General features: G+C 38.2%; 3 protein-coding genes across 11 annotated transcripts in view; 2 read left to right on the top strand and 1 right to left on the bottom strand.

The window, feature by feature from the left end:
* LOC135110415 (uncharacterized) overlaps nt 1-6403 on the top strand; it is a 44745-nt gene extending 38342 nt beyond the window's left edge. For all 4 annotated transcript variants that reach the window (XM_064022717.1, XM_064022716.1, XM_064022719.1 and 1 more), the window contains 10 exons: nt 227-447; nt 926-1035; nt 2132-2261; nt 2379-2646; nt 2902-3126; nt 3717-3885; nt 4210-4424; nt 4913-5043; nt 5587-5787; nt 5962-6403. In XM_064022717.1, coding sequence (XP_063878787.1) covers nt 227-447; nt 926-1035; nt 2132-2261; nt 2379-2646; nt 2902-3126; nt 3717-3885; nt 4210-4424; nt 4913-5043; nt 5587-5787; nt 5962-6237 — 1946 coding nt within the window. In that variant the 3' untranslated portion in view covers nt 6238-6403. The remainder of the gene's footprint in view (nt 1-226; nt 448-925; nt 1036-2131; nt 2262-2378; nt 2647-2901; nt 3127-3716; nt 3886-4209; nt 4425-4912; nt 5044-5586; nt 5788-5961) is intronic.
* Nucleotides 6404-7614: 1211 nt separating this feature from the next.
* Nucleotides 7615-16733, top strand: part of LOC135110413 (uncharacterized) — a 123475-nt gene continuing 114356 nt past the window's right edge. For all 5 annotated transcript variants that reach the window (XR_010273253.1, XM_064022712.1, XM_064022711.1 and 2 more), the window contains exons 1-2: nt 7615-7865; nt 13230-13356. Coding sequence is in view for 2 of the 5 variants with exons in the window: in XM_064022712.1 (XP_063878782.1) it covers nt 13269-13356 (88 nt within the window). In the remaining 3 variants the exon portion in view is untranslated. The remainder of the gene's footprint in view (nt 7866-13229; nt 13357-16733) is intronic.
* Nucleotides 10017-14140, bottom strand: LOC135110412 (G patch domain-containing protein 4-like). 2 transcript variants are annotated; one of them, XM_064022710.1, is made up of 6 exons: nt 13925-14133; nt 12924-13056; nt 12550-12716; nt 11575-11676; nt 10740-10873; nt 10017-10509 (listed from the first exon to the last, which is right to left on the bottom strand). In XM_064022710.1, exons 3-6 carry the CDS (start codon nt 12628-12630, stop codon nt 10080-10082), a joined length of 747 nt encoding a protein of 248 aa, XP_063878780.1. In that variant the 5' UTR covers nt 12631-12716; nt 12924-13056; nt 13925-14133; the 3' UTR covers nt 10017-10079. The 2 variants fall into 2 exon arrangements, with proteins under 2 accessions (XP_063878780.1, XP_063878779.1); XM_064022709.1 differs by lacking the exon at nt 12924-13056 and having other exon boundaries at nt 13925-14140.

Here is a 16733-nt window from a genome sequence, read left to right as displayed (position 1 = left end):
TTAGGTTCCTGTGCTCACCTCACTGATGCCTCTTTGCATGTGTGGGAAATATCTAATGCTGCTGAAAATATTATTCTTTAATGGAAACTCAATAAACTACCTTTTCTTTTTTGAGTAGGGCCCGGGTCTGTCAAAAGAGACCGTGAGACACACAGGTCTTTGGTCATCAGTTGCTAAACAATGATTTTAGTAAGCTTAGGATTCTAGGTTATTTCACTTCCCTCAGGCCAACACATCACCACCTTTGACCTGCACCACTACCAGTTTCTGGGTCCCTGCTCTTATCTGCTGACCCGGGACTTTGTTGGTGGGGACTTCTCGGTGGTTGGTGTGTACCAGACAGAGGCAGGGGTAGTGGGCCTCGCCTCTGTTGAAGTCCACACACCCTCTGGAACTTTTGCCTTGGGTGTGAATGGCTCAGTGGACATGTCACAGTCACACCATGAGGTAACCTTGGCTGGAGTGTGTCACTGTTGCATGTGTGAGGGAATTAAGAACATTCATCTTATCTTCAAAGCTACATTATTAGTGGGTGGGTGGGTGATTCACATACTGTACACAAAATGTATGAAATATATCATGTTGCTTTCTTCATAAACCTTTCCTCAGTAAAGCCTAAAAGATTATTCATTAATAGCAAAATAATAAACACCCACTGATTTTATCTCATAGAAGCCTCATTGAATAAATCCAATGATAATTAAATAATTTGTAGATTTTCACATTATTTTTTCTTATAGAGGATCAAGAACCAAGAATGAATTAACCAAGCAATAGTAATAATAGTAGTAGTAGTTGTAATATTAGTAGTAGTAGCAAGAGGAGGAGGAATGAAAGAAGAAACTAAATTGAGGAGAGAGGAAAGAAAGAAGAAAGGATGGCAGTGGTTTGCTTGACATGAATAGCATGATACTGTTGTCTGCAGGTGCACTCAGCTGGAGGGTGGACCAGCCTCAAGGTCAGGGGTCTGCTGGTGAGCTGTGACCAGACACTGCAGGGCTGCCTCATCACTGTATCTAACAAATACTTTGGCAGGTGAGTGAAAACACAATTTGTGCCTCTTGTTTTATGACCTCAGAAAAGCTCATGCATGAATTTGACTACTTGTGACCACAGTATTCTACAGTTATTTCAAACAGGTAAAAGTAACTATCTCTTGCAAGAATAAAAGAGTTAGCACTGGTGATGTAAATTTATAATTTTACCATCTTTATTTTATTAGGTGGGCTTCCTAAGACTTAGGAATCATAAATAGTCTCCTTAATTTTAATTCCATGAAGAATATGTCTTGGAAGAGTTCCATAAGCTTAGGTGACTCTGGTACAGGGAGATTCTGATCCTTGTCTCTTAAATTAATACAGGTCATAAGATGGTGGAAAGATAGAAAAAAGTAGACCATTCCAGAATTTGTCAGTGAAATGGATGAAAAATTTGCAGAACAATGAGTCTTGATTGATCGTGTTAAGCCTTCACCTTGGAGAGAAGAGCTTACCTGTGTATACTTTCCAGTTGTCTCAGAGATTGATATTAATTAAACAAACATGGTCACTTCCTCTCTCTCCCATTTCCCACAGACTACAGGAGCACTGAACTCACTGCTGGAGCAGAAGCAAAAATATATAAAATTCAAAAGGCTAATATATATATATATATATATATATATATATATATATATATATATATATATATATATATATATATATATATATATATATATATATATATATATATATATTCTGCTAGGGTTACTTGTAAGTGAAATGTGAAAATCTGACACCATAGAGTATTTTTTCAGAGGTGATACTGAGTTAAATGTAGTTTGATACTGGAATCTGAATGGGCTTTGAAAAATTCAGAAATATATTATTCTCTCTCTCTCTCTCTCTCTCTCTCTCTCTCTCTCTCTCTCTCTCTCTCTCTCTCTCTCTCTCTCTCTCTCTCTCTCTCTCTCTCTCTCTCTCTCTCTCTCTCTCTCTCTCTCCAGACCAAATTATGCTTCAGTAGCAGATGAAATAAGAAAAAGGCAATGAATTGCAGAAGGAAAACAAATGATGAATAGAATAAACAGTAAGTTCTTCCAACAACAACTTTTGCATGATCAGTATGTGTGATGTTACCTCTATCTCGGCAGACTGGCAGGTCTACTTGGAAATTACAATCATGAGCCCTCTGATGATAGTCAAGGTCCAGATGGCCAACCAATCAGCTGCCCAGCACAGTTGGCTACCAGGTGGGCTGTTGGGGCCGAACCGTGCTACCAGGTGAGGAAAGATCTGCATCTTCTGCATTTCTCTGCCTTGGAAATTTCAGTGGTTATTTTTGTTCTTATATTTGTTTACAAAATTTTATCCTTTTTTTGTGTGATCTTTATTGCACAGGCCAACCAAGCACTGCAGGTGAAGGTTAAGTCAGCAGATGTGAAGAGTGTTGATGAGTGTTCAGCACTCTTCCTGAAAGGCAACAGTCCCTTCAGCAGGTGCTTCTACTCTGTGAACCCTCTGCCATACTTCACACACTGCATTAGTGACAAGCACGCTGGCACAGGAGGGAAGCCAAGCCATGATGTGTGTGGTGCAGTAACAGCTTATGCCACACAGTGTCTTACTCAGGGACTTTCACTTCCATATCCAGACAAGTGCAAGAGAGGTGAGTCCATACTATATGTCAGATGACCAAATTACTGTTGATTTCATTTTTTTCTTACTGCTCTCTGTAACCTTTATGTATGCTAAACATTTAAGAGTATAGTTTCCTTAATTTCCTTTCCATGATCTTTTCAGTATTTTTATACAATTAGATTAATTCAGCTTTTACTATCAGTAGGACTTTATAAACCCACTGTCACACTAATAAAGACTGTCACTGTGCAGCCAATAAAAGTGTTCATGCTTTTCCGTTAAGGTAAGGAGAGGAGCAGTTCAGGCCTTGCAGCCCCAGTGTTGAGTGGATCATGTGAAGTGCCTGAGGGGAAACCTGTCCCCAGCCAGTGGTCCAAGACATTCCAGGGAGAAACACAAGGCTCAGCAGACATTGCACTTATCATTGAACTGGCCAACTGCAACAAGGGCAAGAGCCTGCAGCAGTTCCTTCAGCTCCTCAAGGTCTACATAAGAAAGGCAGGCAGTGGTAAGTAATGCCCTCTGTGCTAATTTGTTTTTATCTCTCTTATCATTTTTATTGACTAGAGGACAAATAGGAATAAAGCTAAAATGGAAGACATCTCACTTAGAAATTTCATTATGGGAATGGATTTTATAACGTACATTGTGTGATCTGCTTTACTGTGTCAGTCTTCCTGAAGGATTCACTCACCTCACACACACTGCTTGTTTAGATAATGGTTCTAATAGGTATGTTAGTTTATGATACCTTTTAGTTCCCAGACATGACAGGAGAGATATTCTTTGTAATACATGGCAAAAACTATGCTTGTTCAGTCTTGTCTCCATACCTACTATAGCCCAGATTAACCTTAAGCTCCTCTATATTTCTTGGATGGACAACTGTACTTAGGTTTTAGATTTTAATGCTTTTGTATGAAAGTCAGGTTTTGTATCTCTTCCCTTTATGCATAAGACTTTTTCATCTTCTTTTCATGATCTCTTATTTCTTATGAATCTCATAGAAATTATTTCTGTTCATCCACTTTCCCCACTCCCTTCAAAACCGTGCAATGATTAGAGCCATGGTTATGATGATAAATAATTGACATGCAGAGGATGTACGCTATGCTCTCCTGACGGTGAAAGAAGGCAGCATTAGCCAACCAACACACTTCATGAAGGAAGAGGACATGGTGGGTCATCTCAACACCTTGGATCTTCAAGGGCCCAAGGATGACCAGGGAGGGGCAGCTGCCATTATCTCAGCTGCCAAAAGCCTCAAGTCAGTTGTGAAATCAGTGAACCAGAATCAATACTTAAACATACACAGATACATTGCTCTCTTCATATTAATATGTGAAAGATTTTGACTAAGAATTAGCTCCTTTTAATCTTTTATTCAAGAAAACTCAGTAGTCTGCAAAATTGCAGTGTATAACCTCACAATTTGCTGATGTCTCTAAAATTTTCCATAATTGGAAATCAATCATTCAACAGCTATACTAGCACTTTACAAGTCAGTCCTGTGTTCTGTGAATTGCACCATTCATGTATCCATGAATGGTGCAAACCAGATCAGAGTCCAGAGGAGTGGTGTCCCACACAGGTGGCGTCCTGGAGTGTCCCGCACCATTGTCCAGCTGTCGTGTCGGCCGTGTGATGCAGGGGAGGTGGTGCACCAGGCACTCCAAGAAAATGATGTTACATTCCACCTTGTCACAAAGCACAAAGTCACTATGGCTGGGCCAGATGCTAAGAGGAGTGAGGTCATGGCCAGAAAACTGCTAGGGTTTGATAGCAAATTTGGTTATACTGTCAGAGGTAAGAATTTACCATTTAAAGGTTTAGATTTTCATCTTTGTGCCCCTGATCTTGGAAAAGACCCTTTAGTTTGTGACAAGGGTAAATTACATTAGTATACCAAATCAGGGTTCCTTGGATGACTTGAATGACTCATTTTCCCTTCACTCCCTTCCCTATTAACTTTACATTTATCCATAACATTTATTTATTGAACAATGAGTCTTTTTAAAATCCTATTAAAAATAAGTGAAAGACCATTATTTGTTACCAGTATATGCAATTTCCCTGAAAGACCATTTCTGTTTATTTGTCACATATGGTAAGAATAAAAAAGACAGGGGAGGAGCTTTCAACACCATCATTAAAATCTTGCCCTCTATCTGTGAATACAGTGAGTATCAGAATTTTAAAACAATGTAATTATCAGTTAATATTAAGAAGAGTAGGATTAGCAGACATATATCAAGTGTTTGCAGTAATGTGTGATTTTTATATCCATTCACAAGACATCAAGAAGTTCTCAGGAACAGAGAAGCTGCGTGCTGCCCTCCAAGAGCCTGAAGGGTCCTGTGTGGTGGCAGCCCAGGCCTCAGGGGGCTCAGTGTTTAACATGAACAAGTGGCTCCCCACTAAGGAGGTAAGTTCAGCATTCTTAAATAGTCATGCATGTGTGTTGTTGACTGAATTCATGAACACTGCAGAAAGGGTCACTGTATGCTGAGTCAAGAGTGATCTTTCATTGTAGTTGTAAATTTTAGCAGCCAGGTTTTTCTATCTGGTATGAAGCTCTAACACAATATCAGTCATTGCTAGATGCCTACAAGAATATCAGTGACCAAGCAGTTATAGGTTCAGGACAGGCTGAGGAATTGTCACCGGTTTCTTAGGAGGAGAGGAAGGCTAGCAGTCCTACCCTTGTGTGGCAAAATGTGAGTAAATGAGTAAATTTGGGTGTGCTTAATGCAAGAGACCAGAAATATCCTCTGTCACATCCTGAGGGAATAAACAAGGCAAGGTATTAAAAAGATAAAATAATGGTAATGTATTACATTTATGTATGTATTCCTGCTAGAGAATATGAAAAACAGAAAATGAGATGAGTTGCCACTACTTCTTTCTGAACTGACAGCCATTTTGTATTCCAGGGCTGTAAATGTTATGTTTATTTATTTTATTGCAGGTTCTTGCAAGGAAGTTCCTAAGAGTGTTGAGTCAAAGAGTTGCTGTGAGCACTTCTGCACCTGAATGTCAGAAATGTCAGTGTGTTGGAGGCGCCACACAAATGAAACTCCAGTGCCGCAAATGTTCTACTGAATTCACAGTACCACAGGAGATGATTACAGGGAGTCCACACGTTCCTGTGTGGCAGCAGGCAGGAAAGGTGGGACTGTGGCATGTCAGTCTTAAGTGAATATTTTCCATGTACTGCATAAGTCTTGCTGCTCAACACCAGTACAGTAAGAAAGCTCATGAAATAGATTGCTTAGATTTGCTTGATATATAACACATACATCCTCTTTTATTTATTTAACTAATAAATTTTTTCCTCCAACAGAAAAATTACACAATTAAAGCTGATATCATGAAGAATTTCCTCCATCAGTTTGTTGATGAAAATGTAGCACTCACTGCTGTTGGAAGTGAAAGTGAAGATTCTGGCTTTTATGACTCTGCCAGTGAGGCAGCAAACAGTAGTACTGAAGAGGAAGAGGAAGAAGAAGAAGAAGAGGAGGAGGAGGAGGAGGAGGAGGAAGAGGAAGAAGATGACTATGGAGGTTATGAAGATTCTTCCTACACTCAAAATTACTACACCTATGAAGCAGAATATTAGTCATAATTTAAAGAAAATGTGATGAAAGTAAACCGTTTTGTTGTGAAGTATTTTGTGAGGTGAGAGCAGCAAATGTAAGATGGAAAGTTCCAATTCATACAGATAACACTGTGTGGAGTGGTCACACTTTTGTAAAATATTCAATAAAACTTTTTGCACCATTGTAGTTGCTGGGCTTTCACGCAGATATGAAAACATTAGCTTAGAGCAAGAATGTCATTTATTTATTCATTTATTCCTCTTGATTATTATAAGCCTCATCATCACTCAGTAATAGTACCACAGTTGGCAGGATGGACATGCCTTAACTTAAAACCAGTTAAGTGGAAGGGTAAGGTAAGAGCCCGAGTGTGGACGTGCTGAGAAGTGACCCTTTAACAAGTAAGGGAGGAATGTTTGGATGGGAAGAGGTGGAGGCTTCCCTTGCAGGACTCTTGGGGAGCAGGTGAGTGAGGCTTCAGAGAAACACAAAGGTGTATGGGCTGCACCAAGTAATGAAGGTTTAATGTCGAGGGTTGAAGGGAAGGTAACAGGGCGCCATATAGACGAGCCTAGATAGTGTGTGTGTATACATCAGTGACCAATGGACATCAGGACCAATTCCTGTCGGTAATGTGTTTGCAGCCCCATGAAGGTCATCTATGCCTTCTAGCTGAGAATGACTTCATTAAGTACTGTCATTTAAATATATTAGTACATAGCAAACAAAATTTCAATTTTAATTTTTTTTATATTATTTTCATTTTTAATTTCTTACCCGAAAAATTTTACTTTAGTAATATGCAACCTTTCACTAAACACGACTACGTTCGTCCTTACAAGGTGAAAATATTACTATTGTATGAATAGTGGACAAACATGCAGCCTGGGCATTATGAGGACTATTCAAACTGTTAAACTTTGTTATAACCACAAGTAATTCAAGCCACACAGTCTATTAAACAATCAGATCTGGTATATATATATATATATATATATATATATATATATATATATATATATATATATATATATATATATATATATATATATATATATATATATATATATATATATATATATATATATATATATTTATCTCTCTCTCTCTCTCTCTCTCTCTCTCTCTCTCTCTCTCTCTCTCTCTCTCTCTCTCTCTCTCTCTCTATACATATATTCTCTCTCTCTCTCTCTCTCTCTCTCTCTCTCTCTCTCTCTCTCTCTCTCTCTCTCTCTCTCTCTCTCTCTCTCTCTCTCTCTCTCTCTCTCTCTCTCTCTCTCTCTCTCTCTCTCTCTCTCTCTCTCTCTATATATATATATATATATATATATATATATATATATATATATATATATATATATATATATATATATATATATAACCTAAATTCTGCTGTATTTGGAAAGTGGCAGTTTTGCATAATATTTGGAATAATTACACATGTACGACAGTTTTACCAGAAGTACAATAATTTCAACCTTTGTAGTACGATAATATGGCCAAAACAGTCTGGCAGCGCTGGACTTAAGCCGTGGTTTATTTACATCACGAGTGGCGAAATTCAAAGGTGTTTGTTAAATTAGTGCCACATTTTTAGATTTTTAGGGAACAGTGGAGAGTGTCAGGGAATTCTGAGGAGGCTGATGGGGTAAGTACAGTGTCAGGGTAATGGAGAGTGCTCAAATGTGGCTAAATGTGATGGAAATTAGAGAAATAAGGCTACATATGATAGCCTCACCTACGGCCTGCTTGAGTTGTTAAATGAAGCGTAACGCTAAAGTTTCGCTGTTTGTTTCCTGCTATAATTACTCAGTGGCTGGTATAGTTAAGGGTAATTCTTTATAACAAGTCCGTGCCCCCATCCTCTACCCACACCCCCCAACCCCTCAAGCAACCTTGGGGGTCTGTGGGGAATCGGGTTTTTTTTTTTTTTTTTTTGGCAGGGGGAAGCATATACGAATGATATGGGGACTTTGAAAAATCTAGGGAAATTCCCCTATCCTCCCTAAGGACACTATTCTAACCTAACCTGGATCCCCATAACGACACTATCCTAACCTATCCTAATTGTGGGGATGGGGCTGTGGTTGGTGTGATAATTACCCCTTCCACGCTGGCTATGTTACCAATGGCGATGAATCTCTATGTCTACCTTCTCAGTGTCTCGAAAACAGGTGAAGACACAAGTTATTCTGCCATGAAAACTCATGATTGGTGGTATTTAGAGGTGGTGGGGTGTGATTGGACAGAGAGTCTATAGACACAGTAGTAAAAATCCTGTTACCCTGGTATCCACAAATCCCAGCTATAAACAATTGAAAGTTGGTGTATTTTTTACTTTTGAGTGTGGCGGAGCTCACTGGACTTAGAAAAAGTTGAGACGCAGCACATTCCTGGAGCTATTGCAGCCACATTAGACATGTCCCCTCAAACATTTTTACCTCCATGGCATGGCCTTAGTTTATCCTACATGATTATGTAAATTTCATTGTTGTAAGTGACACAGACGTGTTATAAAGATTTTCCTAGTTAAGTAATATGTGTTTTTATCATGAAAGTGGTTCAGTATATCTTAAAATGAATTAATAATACCATTTTTTATAGAATGCTGGCCAACTTGGTCCAGGACCAAGTCGGACCACTGCATACCAACTCGGCCCAATGTGTGTTCACAAAGAAATTACAATATAAATTTAATCTATTCCCTTCAGGCATACAATGCACATTTACACAGTACACTAAACTGCAGTCACTTGTTAAAACCAAAAGTTAGAGAAACATACCTGTGTACTAAAACATGAAAATTGCATTGACTATAAAAATTACTTACTTTTGATCAAGTGCACACTGCAGTATGGTAGGAACATACTCTCAGTAGACTTCCTGCAGACCTCTCAGCTGTGTTGTACTCCCACCAGAGTTTGAAAAGTTGACCATGATGTCTTGTGTATTTGATAAATTATCTTCTTAGTGCCTTCCCATCTGAGAGGAGACACACTTGTAAAGTTACTAGTTTGGCCTTGTCACCGAGTTATTTTATGAGAAAGTAAAAGCTGAGTTGTCCTTTGCATGCCTTCCTGTGCTGATCTTCCAAATTGTTATTTGTATGGATGCTTCTACTGAATATGCATCATGCACTGGGAGGCCAAATGTTAGAACTGATCCAGGTGTTTTTATGTAGTCTAGAAGACTTAGGAGGGCCCGAGAGCTGTTTGCATTTCTGTAAAATCTTATGAAAAGTTCTTCATTATTCTCTGTAGGGATGTAAGGTAATGCCAGGGCTTTCCTGAGATATTTATGTGTTCCAGTATCATTTGTGTAAGGTACTTTTAGGCCTAATTCTTTAATTATCTGCCACACTGCCTACCCCCAATGAAAGCTGCATCCTTGAGTTATAACATCTGGCAGGATTATGGGAATTGCATTCCAAATGCTTGCCTCAAACTCAGCAACAATTCCCTTTACTTTCAATTCCCCACTAAGGTCTTTCATCCTTACAAAAATTTTTTTTTGTAATCTGTACATCTTTTCCCAGACATCAGTACAAACAGCAGTGGCATTCGTTTCAAATTCTAATCACTTTGTACAAATGTACAGATACTAGAAAGACGAGTGACAGTATTGCAACTTCATCAGTGAACAAAAAACTTTAGTAGTCATAAGGTCTTTACTATACCTTTACATTACCTCCTTGTTCCCTTGCCATAGCACCACATGACTTCAGTTGTCTGATTTCTACCCCACATACAGATAATGAAAAATACTTAATAGGTTGGTGGAATATCAGGAAAATATAAGGTTAGGTTTTAGACCATTTAATTTAAAGGAAAAGACATTTTTCTTAAAATGTATGGCAAACTAGTTACTCATTACATTCTTTTTTCTTTTTCTTTTTTTTCTTTTGTTTTGTGGTGGTGACACAGACTTCGGCAATGCATGAATCAGTCACTTCAGTCTTGTGTTTTTTCTTTTTCTTTTTTAATGGATTTGATTCATAAGCCTCTTGTTTGTCCTCTACTGATACACACTCATCCTTTCCTTCATCTTTCTTTCTTTTACTTTTCTGTTTCTTTGTATGTTCAACACAGTTCTTTGGTTCTGATCTGTCAGCATGAGTTATGTCTTGCACATCTTTGTTCTTGTTGGATTTCTTTTTCTTCTTCTTTGTCTGCACTTCTTCTTTGTCTTGTTGCATTTGTGGATCTGCTGTACCCCACTCCTGCAGCAGCAGCAGTTCTTGCTCCCTCACTCGGGCAAGCTTGGCTGTCATGTTCAGTCCGTGGCGAGCTCCCCTGAAGGAAGGAACATGAGGTAATGCCTTGTCAGCAATACAATGCATCTAAACAAGGGGGCTTAAAAACTGGCATTTCATGTTACATCACCTATAAATGCATTAATGGTTTCTATGGAACTTGGAATTATTCTGAGTTTTAATGGATTACCTTTTGTTTTTATTAAATGTTATACTCCATACAGTGTGTAAAGATCTCTACATGATAATTTCAATTGTAGTAGTTCTTACTTGTGAGCAGTGCGTCCTTTACAAAGCTTGAACAGCTGCTCATCTGACAGCCTTAGAGATTTGTCCTCTTGTTCCTCCTCCTCCTCACTGCTGTCTGATTTAGGTGTTTCAGATTGTCCCACCAGAGTTCCTCCCTGAAGGTGCAGGGAGAAGAATGAGCCAATGCCTCTGTGATTCATGCTGCCTGTTGTAGTAAAATATTGTATTTCATTTTTACTTTATATATTTAGGAAATTCATGTGGATATTTTTTCTCAAAGAAAGAATTATACTGAGTCAAGTGAACATGTTAATTTTTTTGGTTTCTTTGGATATTCAGAATATCTGAATATTCTTTATAAGGAAAGGATCATATTGTGTTTAGTATGCAAGTGAACTTGCATTGCAAGGACTCATGCACTAAACTAATTATTATAAGAAAGAATTATACTGAGTCAAGTAAACATGTTAATTTCTTTGGTTTCCTTGGATATTCAGAATATCTGAATATTCTTTATAAGAAAAGGATCATATTGTGTTTAGTATGCAAGTGAACTTGCATTGCAAGGACTCATGCACTAAACTAATGAAGCAGTCTCAACATTCCATCTCCATATACTACATAATGGCTAATAAGGAAAAAAAATACACTTTATGTAGTGTCAAGACAGTCAAGGCCAACTAAAAATCACTTGCACCTTGGTGATAATTTATGGGCTGACTGCTAATGTATAAGAAAAGCAAGCCATCATGAGAGTCCTGACAGGTTTGATCCAACATAAGAGTGCCTCTGAACAATATGTCAGTGCTTCCGTGATGCTCCAGGGAGGCCATCACATTCACTGCAGTGTACTCACCTTCACAAAGCCTCCATAAAACTTGGACTTGGTGCTGTTTGTTGATGGCCTCTTGGTGCTCATCTCCAAGCTTTCTTTAAGTTTGACCTCTACAGAACCATTCTGTAGAGAAGAGGCCAGTTACATGAGCAAAGATATATGAATATGAGTACAGTAACAGTACAACTGTGTATTGCCAAAATCCCTGTAAAAGAATTGCTATTTCTCTTTTGTAATTGGACATGATGACCTGAGAAACAATATGACTCAAGGCCTATCCATAGCTGGAGTAAGAACAATTAAATTAAGGTATATGAAGAGTTAACTGCAACCACAGAAAGGAAAGATGCCACTGGCTGATAAAAGATGAATGCATGAAAGAAAAATTGTGAAAATCTTCACCTGATTTAATTAGCTTTGGAGAGGGCTCTGGTAAGTTGGCATCAACATGTGGTACCAAGCCCTGGTTATATGTATGGTATTTACCTTAGGGCATGCAGACCTATGATAACACTAACTACAAGTACATAGGCCTGAGACTAATTAGGATACTTAGCCAAGTTGTCTGTGTGGGTAGAGAGTAGGCTAAAGTGAAGCGGTTGGTTGCTGTACTGGAGATCTTGTTTGTAACTGAGGAATCCTTGAGTGTTTGGTGCATGTCTATAAACACTCAGGTCTAGGGCTTTGGCTCCTACTTGACCCTGGATCCTTGCTAATTAATCCACCGTTTGAGATGGCTTCTTAGGTTTGAATTCAAAGTAAACACCTCATCAACATTTTATCATTATTTTGTTGGAATATAAATAAACTCCAACAGGGCTTGAGTGCCTTGGTTGGCAGCCCCTTGGGGGATGTCACCCTGAAATCACACCTACTCCCCCACCAGAGAAGGGCATCGTGGAGAGCAAAGTTTTTGCTCCAAACACATCACCATTCAACCCCATAAGGGAAAATAAGGATGTAAAGTAAAATAATGGTGATGGTGAAGAGTCCCACCTGATTTTTTTTGACTGTAATACTGTCGGCTGCCTTGTTGAACACGTGGTCCCACCAGTGGAACTTGAACTGCTCACCCATGTCATAGCCCAGGCCTGTACTGTTAAACTTCAGCTTGGGCTTGATAGCCTCGGTGATGCCTCCCTCCTCCCGACCCAACCCTTTACCTGGGAATAAAAAAAAAAAAAAAAAAAAAAACAAGCCATAAAATATTCACATCATAGCTCAAAATTAATATTCTATCAATAATATTCTCTTCATGATTTACAAGTGGACAAAATTAAATGCTTTATCTTGGTTACCTACACTGGGACAGAATGTCTTCTAATGACAGTCTTATATATAGGAAAAAATAGAATATACAAACTACTTACATATTTATTTAGTAAAATGATTCTTCAGCTGGAAGTTAGCTATAGCTGGACACTAGGTGCACTTTAACCTCACCAAGCATTATAATCTCCCACTTCTAATGATGTGTAAACTTGGTGCCAGACTGAGGAGGCCCTGCTGGACAATCTCCACATTTATTTTGTATCATTACTAATTTCAGACTGAAATTTATTCCATAAAATCTAGTAATTTATCAGTGAATTAAAAAAAAAATATATATATACATTTAAATTTACCCAGCATATTATGGTGAAGAGAACAATCAAACAATCATCCATCCTCCACAGACTTAACACAAGCAGCAGCAGCAGCAGCAGCAGCAGCACATGACCACGGCTGCTGCAGGCCACACCAGAGGACCAGAGTGGACCAATGAATTACAAGAACGCTACCATGAAGCACCTAAATCTCTGGGTAAGTCAAGCATGCTTTTTCTTACATTCATCCAGGAAAAAATAAGTCGAAGCTAACAGGGTAACACTTGTAAGATGCTAATTAAAGTAAACACAGTATCAACTTCAAACTAACCTGCGTATAATACAGCTAGATAAAATGTAGTAAAAGTTACATTATGATATGTAATATGACTTATGTGTAACTGAAAATTATGTCGTGATCTATATCATATTTATATCTTTTATATAATTATAAATGTTATGCACCACAGTCTTAAGTAAAATGGAAGAGAAGTTTGGGGAGAGGAAAAGTTTTTTTTTATTATTTGATATTCATATTAATTACTACTTCTACACAGGAAATTATTTTATTTAAGATTATAAATGTGCTAGCATATTCGTGTGTGTGTGTGTGTGTGTGTGTGTGTGTGTGTGTGTTGTGTACTTATTTACTTATACTGTTACACACAAATCATACCACGGTATTCAGCATGCAGTCACGGTGACTTTACAGAGCACCTTTCTTTCGGGTAATGAAAGCCTGTAAACTCACTAAACAAGCAACAATATACACAGACCCTCCTTACCTTCACTCCATCCATATTTCTCCAGCTGTGACTGAGCGAAATTCATTCCTGTGTTAGGCATTTTGTTGGTGAAATATGCCTTGGTTGCCTTGATTCATCTGGCGCTTAGGTGGGCGGGCTGAGGCGGGGCTGTGGGGCAGGGAGGCTGTGTGAGGTAGCCTGGCGGGCGGGATGAGGATGGGATAAGGCCGCGTGGGGGAAAGGATCAGCTGTGTGGTGTTTTAGTAACGGGGGTGTGGGGGAAATCTTTGCAACGGGGCAACTATTTTTTTTTTTCATTTGTTGAATCTTTCTGCTTCTTCATGGCCATGGGATGGGTGTAACGAAATATTTACAAAATATAATTGGCATGTACGAAATCTCTCTCTCTCTCTCTCTCTCTCTCTCTCTCTCTCTCTCTCTCTCTCTCTCTCTCTCTCTCTCTCTCTCTCTCTCTCTCTCTCTCTCTCTCTCTCTCTCTCTCTTCATTTATATATATATATATATATATATATATATATATATATATATATATATATATATATATATATATATATATATATATATATATATATATATCAAGAAACATGCTTGTCTGTTTGAGTGTGTGTGTGTATGTGTGTATGTGTGTGTGTGGTTTTTATATATATATATATATACGAGTATATATATATATATATATATATATATATATATATATATATATATATATATATATATATATATATATATATATATATATATATATATATATATATATATATAGTATATATATATATATATATATATATATATATATATATATATATATATATATATATATATATATATAATGTATATATATATGTATATACATGTATATATATATATATATGTATATATATATATATATATACACACACACACACACACACACACACACACACACACACACACACACACACACACACACACACACACACACAGCAATCATGTTTCTTGTTGAATTTCTTTTAACAGCAAGAAAAATATGGATATGTCTTGGATTCACTAAGGAATTAAGTAATAATATAATGGAAGGATTCTCTCTCTCTCTCTCTCTCTCTCTCTCTCTCTCTCTCTCTCTCTCTCTCTCTCTCTCTCTCTCTCTCTCTCTCTCTCTCTCTCTCTCTCTCTCTCCCTCTCTCTCTCTCTCTCTCTCACACACACACACACACACACACACACACACACACACACACACACACACACACACACACACACACACACACACACACACACACACACACACACACACACACACTGGTAATTGAATACGAAGCAAAGGAAATTGAATTAAAATCTAGAAGTTGTAAATAGTTTTCAGTATGTTTGTGTGCATTAAATATTCACGCATCCAAACGTTTAATACAATCATGATATTTGGCGATATTTCGAGTTCACTCCCGCTGTGCCTGATGACATAAATAATACATAACATCCTGAACTTACGTACGTACGATAGTCATGATGAATTGAATGATAACTAAATAAACAAATAAATAAACGAGAGCTAATCAAGCGGTATTGCATGATAGTGCTGCACTTTTATTTTTATTTGATTATATTTTTCATTGTAATGGAGACTGGCAGGAGCTAAGAAAACAGAAGAAAAGGGCTTAATTCTCCCCCTTCTGTATTCCGTCCCCTTCTTGAAAGAATGAGTGAATAGCGAGGTTTCAATGGTTATGTTATGTAGGTGACTTTGAATGTGGCTTAATGCAGCCCTTGTAAAGCAGTTGAAATCATAGACGGGTAGCAAAATAAAAGTGAGTACAAGAGTTCTGATTGGTCTCTTCAGATTCTAATCATATAATAGCTTAATCATGAGAAGTTAGAGAAGTACAAATTAAGCAGAGATAAAGCGAGGAAAGTTAGAGACGGCTTATGTAACAGATAAATCAAAAGTAAAGCTGATGTATATGCTATAGCTAGTCATAGTATGCTTAAATGTGTATATGATTTGAAGAATCGAAACGCTATTTTGTAACCATGAAATTGTGTGTCTAGATTCACCACTGGCCTTTCCTAAGCTAACCGGAGTCCACAGCCTTATCCAAATACAGGAATGGAATGATACACAGCTATTAACATTAACGGTACTGAATACTTTCCCAAGACGAAGGCTGAACAAACGTAGAATGTACCCAGAAATCGTCACTGCACAAACATTACCATGAGCGATGCAGTGAAAGGTTAGCAAAGCAGTGTAGTTGTGGGAATGTTGACCTACCGCTGGTACTGCGCGCGACTATTGCTGCTATTATACTACAAACTACTACTACTACTACTACTACTACTACTACTACTACTACTACTACTACTACTATTTGGGAACTTGGGGTGGGACAGACAGACAGACAGGCAGACAGATCCTATTTCCCTGCCGGACTGCTAATCCTTCCTCCCGCGCTCCCTTTCCCTCCAAATCCCCTTCAGAGTTCAAGGCAGAAAGCAAGTGAACACTTCTTTCTCTCCTCCTCTTCCTCCGCCGTGATTTCCTCCACTTTACGGAGAAAAAACCCAGGTGCACAAAAAATCTGGTGCTTTTTCCCCACTTTACGCCGATGAGGCCAAAGTTTGTGTGGAGTCCAAACACAGCGGCGAGCGGCAGTGTTACCAAGCCCCGTGTTCACCCCTTGCATGCTGCTCCTGACACCGCTCAATACCTTTCCTCTTTTTCTCCTACTTAATGAAACCGCCAAGTGTATCTAAAGGCTATCCATCTATCCCATATTAGCTCTTCTTGCTGTGTGGGTAGCCTGGTATTGGTTAGTTAGTAAAAACGAGCTAAAAAAAAAAGAAAAAGAAA

This window comes from Scylla paramamosain, chromosome 20, assembly GCF_035594125.1.
Source record: "Scylla paramamosain isolate STU-SP2022 chromosome 20, ASM3559412v1, whole genome shotgun sequence".
Classification (NCBI taxonomy): Eukaryota; Metazoa; Arthropoda; class Malacostraca; order Decapoda; family Portunidae; genus Scylla; species Scylla paramamosain.
Note: the sequence above shows the minus strand (reverse complement) of the source record. Positions and strands in the feature narration are given on the sequence as shown.

Excerpts from the sequence above, each read along its gene's own strand:
- LOC135110412 (XM_064022709.1), bottom strand. The coding sequence starts at position 13,985 with ATGCCTAACACAGGAATGAATTTCGCTCAGTCACAGCTGGAGAAATAT. Across the intron at positions 11,677-12,549 it reads TTACAGTCAAAAAAAATCAG|AATGGTTCTGTAGAGGTCAA; the intron begins GTGGGACTCTTC and ends TCTTCTCTACAG. Across the intron at positions 10,510-10,739 it reads AAAGGACGCACTGCTCACAA|GGGAGCTCGCCACGGACTGA; the intron begins GTAAGAACTACT and ends TCCTTCCTTCAG.